Source organism: Epinephelus moara, chromosome 2, assembly GCF_006386435.1.
Source record: "Epinephelus moara isolate mb chromosome 2, YSFRI_EMoa_1.0, whole genome shotgun sequence".
NCBI lineage: Eukaryota > Metazoa > Chordata > Actinopteri > Perciformes > Serranidae > Epinephelus > Epinephelus moara.
In genome coordinates, this window is record NC_065507.1 from 12,825,485 (window position 1) to 12,837,108 (window position 11,624).

Here is an 11,624-nt window from a genome sequence, read left to right on the forward strand (position 1 = left end):
CATGTAGATATAAACAGCTCTTTCCAAGGCAATGGAAACACCTCAGCTCTTATTTTCAGAATATTTATTACATTATATTCAGTATCTACCAAAGTCCAAACCATGGTCTTTTTTCTAAACCTAACCAGGTAGTCTTGTTGCCTAAACCTGAAGTAGTTATGGTGACAAAACCTATCTTTCCTGTGGACATGGATTTTTTTTAAAAAAGAGACTATGCACAAAAGGAAATTGAGATGAAACAGACATGCCAGCCCTGAGCATCCAAAACTGATGCTAGAGGGGTATCCAGAGCATCATAGTTGGAAGTGTAGGGCCACTGACCAAGCTGACATATTTGATGAGTTGGGAGTGAGTACGTGTTGTATCAGACCTCTGTGGCCTGCTTTTTGTCTCCGCTTGAGGCTACATTAGCTGCTACTGGCATTTCAATCTCAATATTTCCTGGTACAACGGTTGGTATGATTTCCAACAAATTAGTGCCCGATGAATTGCGTCTTTACATAATATACTTACCATTACGTTAGGTACCTGAAGTAAAGTAACTTAGGTTAGGTTTAGTGAAGTAAAGCTACTTAGGTAAGGTTTAGAAAGGAAACATGGTTGGGCGTCAGCATGTTACGTATTTAATGTAAAGCTACGTAGGTTGGTTTTAGGGAAAAAAACAAGGTGATTACATACCTTAAATAAAAAACCTTTTCACTGTGAACATCAACATGTATCCCTGTGTCTCTAGGCCTTTGTGCTGTGTATGTGTGGTTTCCGGTTTTAGTGTATAAGAGAACTTATCAAAAGTAATGAAGGCGATGTTCATCCAGCTCCTCTTTAAAGCTTAACATTGTATAGATGATGCGGATACTTACACCCTCTCACCCCCTTTATCTCTCCGTCTCTCTCACGCACAGACACACAGCGTGATAAAAGCCACTTGAAATACAGACGCTAGCCCTGGGACGCATGAATAATGCAGGCAACCCACACTCTCGTAAACTTTATACCTCCTATTGCTCCCACCCTTAGCTAACACACTCCTCACATATCTCATTAACTCCTGCTGTTCAACTGCCGAACCACCTGATGAGATTCCTGCCTCATATAATAAACACACACACACACACACACCCACACACACACACACACACGCACACACACTTTCTTATATATAATGTAGATTATTTGAAAAGCACTTCCTGCTGAGGTAAATGTTGAGTGCTGGAACAGATGGTAGCTGAGGACAGATGTTGAGTTTTATCATCTTTAAAGTGGTTTTAGAGGCTGGCTTGCATGATTCAGCAGCATGAGGAGAGTGAGAGGGTGTGTGTTGACACAAAGTTTGTGTGTTAATTGTTTTATTTTTAAAAATGCTCTTCCTGTTTCAGTGTACTTAGTTTGGCTGTTAGTTTTTGTTGATACATAAACGTCAAAAAGCAGTGTTGAATTTTAGGAGATGATCATGAGCTCTGTCACTTTGTTGGGTCTCATTTCTGATGTGTGCAGGAAGCTATGACGGAGAGATTATAGTGTGGAACAACAGCACTGAAAAAGCTCTGAGGAAACTGCGGCCACATGCTGAACACAGAGAAGGCAAGAAGTCTCATTTTCACACACAGATGCGACTAAATTCAGCAAACACTTTATTCGCAATTGTAAAGCTAAATGCTTCCCGCTCCTCTGCCTGTGGTTTGTCTTTTTGCCAGTCTGTTCTTTCAATGCTTTGTTCAACTCTGATTTTCTAGGTCATTTCACCGATTCTCCTCTTTGTGTGAACGGTAAAGAAGACTCGGATAATTCCGATGCGATCACTGCATTGTTCTTCATACCAGAACGCACCACTGCTGTTGCAGCTGCAGGTGAAAAATTGAGACAGCAACTGTGTAATTCTTATCAACCTTAGAATGTGTGTTGTTTGTTAAAATAGGCCCTGTAAGATGCATAATATTTGAGTAACAATGTTTGGCAGCATCTCCTCAGGAGCTATCCCAAAATAAAAACAGTGATTACAAAGCAAATTCTTTTCACTCCGGTACATTCTGTATTTTGACCTAAGTCACAATGTTGCTCAAATTAACATGTCATCTTTTCCAAAAATGTTGCCTGTTTTATTATAGCCATGAAACCTTTCCAACTCTGAAACCAGGAGGTGATTTGCCTTTTTATTTTGAGGCCAGAGCCCATTTAAACACTCATTCTGTCTGTATACTGTAGTTTGAGTTGTTATGTGAGAGCCTGCGATTTGAAGAGTTATAGTTGATGCAAACACAGTGAAGTAACTTCAGAGTTGAAAGAGTTCCACCATCAAAAGCCTTTCTTAAATGCCAGATACACTGCATATACAGCTCTGTTTTTGTTGTTGAAATACACAGTTGCACACTTGTGTTTACACATTCTAAAGAGGCTCCGGGTATCTTGTGCTAAGTTACTGTACGGTAGCTACACATCAATGATTGTTTGATGTGGTGAGTTTGCTTCAAGTTTTCCCATTTTTAACTACTTTTTATATGCAGCCATTGAAGCTGTGAACTTTGTTTTTCTTTATTTTAACTATACCCGTGGTTGCTTATGCTTTTATTTAAGTTTGATTTTTTTTTTTCTCTCAAGTGTTATTCCTGCAGTATCTGCTGCATCTGCTAGCTGTAGCTGTTTAGCTGCTTGGTACAAAAGAAAAAAAAAAGCCTGGCCTTTATGCCTGCTGCTCAGACTCACTGAGGCAAGGATGTGTGTGTGTGAGTGCCTAGCAGAACAGAGTCGCTGTCAGTAGAGCAGCAAATCTAGGAGCTTCCAGTGTCCCTGATCCAACTCATTTTCAAAGCCTGGACCACCAAATTCTAATCAGTTCATTCTTGTGTCTAAGTTGACGTTTGTGCCAAATTTGAGTGAACTTTTTTAAGGCCTTCTTGAGATAAGGCATTCACAAGAATAAGATGGATGCAAAGTCACAGTAACCGTGACCTTTGACCACCAAAATCTAATCAATTCATCGTCGAGTTGGAGTGAATGTTTGTGCCAAATTTGTAGATCAAGATCAAGGTGTTCTTGAGTTATTGTATTCATGAGAATGAATGCAAGGTCACATTGACCTTTTACCTTTGACCACCAAAATCTAATGAGTTCTTTGTTGAGTCCAAGTGAGCATTTGTGCCAAATTTGAAGAAGAAAAAAAAAATCCCTCAAGGTGTTCTTGAGGTATTGCATTCACAAGAATGAAGACCACAGTGACATTGATCTTAGACCTATGACCACCAAAATACAATCAGTTCATTGTTGAGTCCAAGTGGACATTTGTGCCAAATTTGTATAAATTTCCTCAAGTGTTCTTAAGTTACTGGGTTCACGATGCATATGTAGTCACAGTGACCTTTGACCTTAGACCAACAAAATCTAATCAGTACACTGCTGAGTCCAAGTCAGCGTTTGTGCCAAATTTAAAAAGAAATTCCCTCGAGGTGTTCTTGAGATATGGCGTTCACAAGAATCACAGACGAGGTCACAGTGACCTTGACCTTTGACCCCAAAAATCTAATCAGTTCATTGTTGACTCCAAGTGGACATTTGTGCCAAATTTGTAGAAATTCTCTGAAGGTGTTCTTGAGCTATTGCGTTCATGAGAATGAGATGAAGGCAAGGTCACACTGACCTTTGACGTCTGACCACCAAAATCTTATCAGTGGATTGCTGAGACCAAGTGAATGTTTGTGCCATTGTGCCAATTTGGAAAAAAATAAAAAATAAAAATTCCCTCAAGGTATTCTTGAGATATAGCATTCACAAGAATCACGCAGATGAGGTCACAGTGACCTTGATCTTTGACCTATGACCACAAAAATCTAATGAGTTCATTGGTTTTTTCCAAGTGGATATTTGTGCCAAATTTGAAGACATTTCCCAAATGTGTTTTTGGGCTATCACGTTCACAAGTGTGGGACGGATAACTCGAAAACATAATACCTTCAGCCACGGCTATCACTGGCACGAAGATGTAAAAATGGGCAGAACAACCATAAAGTGACTACAAAGAGACACAAAACAACCACAAGAAGTCACAAAATAACCTTAAAGATGCATAACGACTACAAAGAGACACAAAACAACAACAAAAAAGAGGCAAGACGACCACAAAGTCTGTGTGTCTTGCTCTTATGTAGAAGAGGTGATGGGGCCTTTTGCATATCTGTGCCCATTGTTTTATAATCAACCCATGCTCTACAGAAGTCCTGCACTGATTTTTCCCGACATGTATACCACTTCATCTCCATCAGGTGGTGCAGACTTGGTGTCCTGTGGAGCGTCAGGTGTGGTCAGACTTTGGAACACCGTCCACAGCTGTCTGGTGGGGCAGTTCACAGCTCACAACAAGGACCTGGGGTCTATCGTCACAACTGTCAGCCCCTGTGGGAAATATTTAGTCACAGCCGATAGGGAGGGGACACTCAAGACTTGGGACATACAGGTGAGTGTTTGTGGCTCACACATGTATTATGTCTTGTATATCAGCTGCAACGGACTGCACTGAAAGTACATAACACCATGATGTTTGCACACACTGTAAGAACAAGAGACAGAGTGATGGAGACTGATGAACACAAAGCCAGAGGGAGGTACAGAGATCAAGAGGCAGACTGTAGTACACAATAAAGAAAGACTGAACCTCCATATTTCCGTTAGATCGGGCATGTTGTTCTCTCCTCAAAGTGACAGACAGTGCTGTCATTTTGAAGCCTCAGTGGGACGCTGGAGTACAAGCAGACCAGTCAATCATTCAGGAAATCTCCACTGATACATTAGCAGGAGGAGGTGATGTCCCCATCCTCTGTGGTATTTTATTATGCATTTTAGAAGCCGTTTAAATTGATGGGAGGAGTATTGTTTGCATTTGGCATCCCCATTTTAACAGACACTGAAATGTGTGGAAAATGCTGACACCCTCCCCCTAGATGTGAATAAAACCATTAAATTGGAATTATCAGTAGTTTCAGACAGGTTAGCTGAGAAAGATTCACTTTAACACATGAACACTTTACATACATAACGCATGTTGAGTAGCTGAAGAGTTTCTGGTACTTCAGAGAGGCCTTTTGACTTTTTGACTCTTGATTATAAGGACTTAGATCGCGCCATCGGTATAAGGCGTAGCTGCATCACTGTCATGCTCCTAATCGCAGTAAAAGAACACCCTCTCGGGTATTATTGCCACAATATTCAGAGCTCAACTCTCTGTCACAGTTTATAAGAGGGGATGAATTCAGATGGGTACGTCTCGTTTGGCTTCCAGTTTAATTTATGCTGATTTATGTATATATGTAGCAGAGTTGAAGAAGTTGGACAAGCTCAGTGCTCTAGTAGAAATCCTGTCCTTTGGCAAGTTGGGAGCATGCTTTGGAATCAGCTGGATGACTAACATGATTGCTCAGTATACAGTGTTGTGCTGTCAGATGGGGGACTTTGCAGTTCAGTATCAGGTCTTGTCCTAACATGATGCAGTTGTTTGCGGTAGTTATTTTACATATTACACAACATGCCAAGTAGAATTTGTGTTAATTAAAATAAATGTACTGTATGTTTTTCCCACAGCAAAATAGACGTGGCCAGAGGTCGTGTTTCATTTGTATTTTCATACAGATTCGATGACTGTTCACTTAACCCCTTCCCTGAACAGTAATTGTCCAATAATAGCCTAGCAACTGTAGGCTTTGGATTTGTGCACATGTTGGAATGGGATTCATGGGGCGGTATCTCTTTTTAAAAAATCTTTTTCCAAAACTAAAAAAACCCAAAGCAAAACTGTAAGAAACAGATAAAAGAGTGTGCCTATCTGCTCAAATGTAAGCTACAAATGTTGGCATGTACAGCCAACTCGCTTACTATCACAGTAGTAACTCTAATGTAGTTTTATTCCAAAGCCAAGGATTGGAAAACATCATTAGCTAACGTTACGTTATTTTGTGGGGCTACAGAATACATTAAGGATTTGCTGTCCCCACTGTGGTTCTGACCAGCATTCAAGTTTAGGGGAAAATTGGCAGAACTGTCCTTCTTTTTATTGAAGTTAGGGAAGTTTACACTTCAGCAATCCCAGCTAAACATATTTGTTAGTCCTAATCCTCATTAGCATCCTGCAAGAGCGGCCGCTAAACCTGCACAAATATTATGTGTAATTCTCAGAGCACCCTCAAAGGGTCTCTTCTACCTGCTGTGTTCTTGGCACAAAGGCAGCATTTATATTTTGCATGTGTATAATAGCAATCAGTTGGAAATCAAGGACAAATTGCACTCAGCTGCAAACTTTCTGGGTGTGCGTGCGCTGTAATATCATTAGCACTGCATCTTTATACCTTGAGACAGGGTAGGTAGCGATAGTGATGCACAACTAATGTTGCTGTCAGCAGGCGAAATCCATTCTTTGTGAATTTGCCGTTACTTTATTGTCATATGATGTGTTATTTGTCCAAAAATGACAATAAAACCGTAAAACTTCAATTAAAAGCCTAGCCATTAAACCCCCAGTCCTTTTTACTAGACCGTTATGGCTACACATTTTGACAAATAAGGTCTTGTCTCCATTAGATGCCTGGTGTGGTTGCCAAGTAGTTCTTTAGATGTATAAAACAGGTTGTCGGCTACTCACTTAAATAGCTGTTTAGATTGCACATAGAGATATAAATGTTTAAACTTTTGTCAATATGGGGATGCTACACATCGTTAGCTTAGTTAGATTCAACACAATTCAATTGTTCAATTCATTTTACCGAAAGAGAGCGCCAGAGAAAACTCAATTCAATCAGGTACATTAGCATGACAAAAAAAGGTGACTCCCTTCCTCTGAAGTGGTCATAAAGTCTGAATATATGTCCATTCCTTGATTACCCGCTAAGTTTTTCATATTCCTTTAGTCTGTAAGGGTCCACTGATGAAATTAATTCTTTTTCATAAAAAATGAATCCAAGTTTAGAACATTGTTTTAACAAGATAAAGTGTGTGTCGGGTCGGTATGTTGGGTGCCGTTATCCTTGAGTGCTGTAAGGAGAGTGTCATAACTCACTCTCTAGCTAGATTAAATGAATGATTTGTGATTGATATGTTATCTGAAGCCTAATTTTGATACATGTAATATTCATACTGGTTGAAATAAACAATTTGATCATTTGAAGGCCTGTCCCATTTAGATGGCTGTCCCAAATATAAGCCTGCTGACCTCAGTGATTTAGGCAAATCATAGCCTGGGCTACTAACTGAAGTTTTACAGTAAATCCAGCCACTGTTCATCACCCATGCATGTTTTCCTATAGTAATCAAAGAATCCGAACAGGGCTTACGTCAGAATCAAATACTCATATTGCGTTGTAATATTAGAGCTAACTATCTCTACAACGTGGTCCCAGAACAATGGTGCTCCTTTGTTACTGTCTACTGCATGGATCTTTTGCTTTTCTTTCTAAGGACATGTACCATTAGTTCAGTCAGGAACACTCAAGTCAAAGAAAACTCTATTTCCATTTGCAGTATTGTATTTGGCGGTATGGCTCTGTTCTGGGGCCCCTCTGCCTTTCCTCAGCCCATGCAGAAAGCCTCTTAAACGTCCCTACAGTACATGGAAAGCCTACAGTGGAGAGCGCAAATCTCCCTGCCCTTCCATGCGCCTACATGGAGAGCATTAGTGGTCTTACAATTCTTTAAATTGAATGCATGTTTTTGTACATCTTGGTATGTTTCTTCCTGCAAAACATTTATGAAGTAACCGCTGCTTCACTCCTCTGTCCTGCAGCATTATTGTCTTGAGCCATGTGATGGAGTAACGAAAGAAACTCCAACACTACTGTGTCGTTTCCGCCCTCACCTTGATCGTGTGACCCACCTGGAGACGTGTCTCCATGGCGACACACTCCTCCTTCTCTCTGCATCGTCGGACTGCAGCGTGGCTCTGAGCTACCTGCCTGGGAGTAGCATCGGCCTGTTCGGACAGGTACACAAACACACACACACACTCAGGTCATTTCAGTTCACTGCAGCAGTTTGACTCACATAACATAACCTGCATGTTTGAAACAAATTGTTTTGGATGGCAGAGATATTGTTCGGCGCGACACTGTCAACGTAACGTCCTCAGATCCTCACAGTTCAAATGTACAGCGGTGCGGGATGGCTCTAATAAAAACTTTACCTCCCACTCTGCGGCATGCTGGTGGTGGGTGGTAGCATCCAGTTGACGAAATGGATGTGAAACCCAGCATCAAGCCACGGTTGGGCGTGTGTGTGTGCGCGCTTCTGTCAAAGGAGGCCCATATTAAGTTAGCCCGGGGCGGTGTCTGCTGAGTGTTGCTTCATTTCAGTTTGCCTCGGGCTCACACACACACACACACACACACACACACACACACACATACAGACACAAAAATACAACCACACAAATACAAGCACAACTTAAAGAAGAATGTGCATGAAGGCAAACAAACATGCGTGTACACCTACATACTTGTACTGTATACAATACAATGCGACAGTGTAAATTCACGTTGAGCAACACACACACACACACACACACACACACACACTGAGCGAGTTTGGGTTACTCTTAGTCTTTTCTTCACCACATTTCTATTTCATTAGACACTATTGGATTCATATATTGTCTGTGCGTGTTTATCAGAGGTGAATTCTGATAATAGAAGACCATCTGCATTCAGCACATCAGGTTATCAAAGAATACATTGTTAATTATGAATACATTTTGGAGTAAGGAGAACACAGAGAGACAGTGACTCGCATTAAATAGCTTCCCACTACAGTCTGATGAAGGTTCCTCAGGGCAGCTGCACATTTAAGTCCCCAAATCCTTACAGCTAATCTGTGGATTCAAAGCAGCAATCTTGTGGTCGCAAGGTCATCTCGCACTGATCCCAAAATGTTCCTGCTGTTTTGTTTTCACCGCCGTCTGTCATCCGCAGGAGGAGCAGTGGTGCTTGGAGAGACCTGCACCCCTGCACCCACAGCAGGAACCACAGCGGAACCAGAGAGACCAGGGAGGCCAGGGAAGGGAAAGGACACCTCCCGTTCCCAGTGAGACACTCCCTGACCTGGGACCCAACACCCCTGCAGAGGGTGGAGAGTGGACAGAAGAAAACTTTTATTCAGGTGAAGAGTTGACGGTCTAAAGTGCAATGTGCTGGTTTTGTACAACTTTGTTTTTATTGCTTTGTTTCACTGTCTGGTAAAACTCCTCAGTGTTTTTTAATTGTCCTGGAGGCATCTAAGGGCTTACCATGATTTAATGGGATTTCGGAGGAACAACTAACATTTTATCTTTAATTTTAAGTGAAAAAAAAAAAAGAATCTGGCAAGTTAAATACTAAAAACAACAACTCTTGTTATAAGAGAACTAAGCCATTGTGTGCTATGCAGTCATGAGAGTGAGTCACACAAACACCACTAAATTGCAGCTTTTTCCACATTTTTATTTCTATTCCTCAGCACAGTGTGGTGTGTAACAGTGAATAGTCACTGCTGCCACTCACAGCCACAAAGAATGAAATAGCATTTGTGATGCTCCCAATTCTATGATTTTTACTCTGATACTTAGAGAACAGAAACATTATTTTTTCGGGCAGTTAGAGTGTGCCTTGTGATTTGAAAGTGATTGCGCTGCTGTAATATAAAAGTCAGTAGAAGCTGGCAGTCTCCGCTGCATTCTCAAATTCAGTCCTCCCATTCATTGCTAATGGAGTAGCTTCAGGCTGGTACATATATTTGACACCACACATTAGAGGGTTTGATTCCCTGGTTTTCTAGATCTCGGAGATGGATTTTCATGTCACGAATACTGATGGGGCTGTTGTGGTCTGAATACGGCCTTTGAAATATTCAACAAAATAATCATTAAACTAAGCCTTAAAGATGTTTCTGAGTGGGCTATATTTATTCTACCATGTTTATTGATCTTGTGATTACTGGACAGGAGGTATCAGGAGAGATGGGGTTAACAGGTCATTGACAATAAACCAGGATACAAATAGCACCCCGCATTTAATGTTCTATGTTTCTTAATGCAGTGTTGCAGTTTCTGTCCTTGTTTTATGACTTTTTGGTCACTCACCGACAATTTACTGTCATTTTTTACTGTCAAGTGTTTTTGTATTTCATTTTTCTGCATCCTCACAGAAATGAAAGTATTCAGATTGAGATTATTTATTGTCTTTGCCAAGTGCAAAAAATGAGTGCAAAAAAAGATGATCAATTTCCTGAGCTTTGGAAAGTCTTTGTAAGAAACTAACACATTTGGATATTCCGTGGCACACATCATTACAGGTGCAGTGTGTAACACGAAACTTGTGTGCCGACACGAAAACACAAAAATGCAATTGGCAGTATATAGAACCATTATCAACCCGGTCTCACTCCAAAGTTGTCGAAATCTGCCGCTTGGCAGTGACTTGAGGCGTAAGACACCGATGAAAAAAGCTGTCCTTTAATGTTGGCATGATACATGGCCATGGTCACCGTAATAGTTTAACAGCGCCCAGCAGTGTCAGGAGGAAATGTGGTGGAACAAGAACAAAAATAAGTCTGAGTGGGCGCGGCGGGCGGGGAGGTGGATGAGTCCAATAAACAACGACTTTCACCCGGAAGAGGGGTGTTCACGTCCAGTGAGATTCCAAAGCCAAACCCTGTACTTTTTTCCTAAACCTCGTCAACAACCAACGCACCCAGGGTACCTTGCACGTTGTATCTGGACGTGGAAAGTCCATGACCAAATGTCGACATGTGATGAGGTCGGAGTGACAATGTGTTGCCAGTGTTTAGTTTGTCCATTCTGAGCTATTGTAGAAACTTGGTGGTGCAACATGGCAGACCTCATGGATGAGGACCTGCTCTTTAAATGGCTAATTCCAACGTAATGAAAACACAACGATTCTTATTTTCAGGTAATTGTACACCAAAGAAGACACACAAACATTTCAGCCAGTATGTCCCCTAAATTCTAACCTTTGAATAAGTGTGTCAACACAACATGGAAATTAGCAAAGACTGAGACTTTAAAATGAATGCTGTCTTTAAACAGCTCCTTTATTTGTCTCCAGAAAAACAAGGCAGCACAGTTTCTGGAACGTCGCCCCAAATGAAAATAGACAGCAAAGGGATCCCAGCTCTATCTGCCATCTCTGTGACCGGTGCTCTATTGATTTATTGTAACACACACACACACACACACATACATGCACACATACACACACTCACACAACACATCAATCAGACTTCACAAGGCCTATTCAGAGTCCAGCTGGTGTAAGCTCTTGCTCAGATGCCTTACTCCAAAGACTTAAATAACTGTAGTACTTCAATGCTCAGTCTTGACCGGAAACAGTGTGATGAAGATAATCTGACCTTAAAAACCTAGATTTTCTTTGCCATAAATTGAGTAACTGTGGCTTGAAGACGATAAAAAGTCTACAGTCATGCTAGCAGCTCTGTGAATCCATGCTTGGGCACAGTGGTGCTTTGAGCTGAATGCCAACATGCTGATTTCAAGCAAGTATAACGTTTTCCATATCAAACCTGAAGTGTGATAGCATGCTAACCTTCTTTGCTTATTAGCACAAAGCACAGCTGAGGCTGATGAGAATGTCATTAGCTGTGCA

General features: G+C 41.1%; 1 protein-coding gene across 3 annotated transcripts in view; it reads left to right on the forward strand.

Moving 5' to 3' along the window:
• Positions 1–9,880, forward strand: part of LOC126406060 (WD repeat-containing protein 49-like) — a 39,210-nt gene extending 29,330 nt beyond the window's left edge. For all 3 annotated transcript variants that reach the window (XM_050070194.1, XM_050070201.1, XM_050070209.1), the window contains 5 exons: positions 1,495–1,581; positions 1,734–1,847; positions 4,254–4,444; positions 7,757–7,954; positions 8,937–9,880. In XM_050070194.1, coding sequence (XP_049926151.1) covers positions 1,495–1,581; positions 1,734–1,847; positions 4,254–4,444; positions 7,757–7,954; positions 8,937–9,143 — 797 coding nt within the window. In that variant the 3' untranslated portion in view covers positions 9,144–9,880. The remainder of the gene's footprint in view (positions 1–1,494; positions 1,582–1,733; positions 1,848–4,253; positions 4,445–7,756; positions 7,955–8,936) is intronic.
• Positions 9,881–11,624: the final 1,744 nt, after the last annotated feature.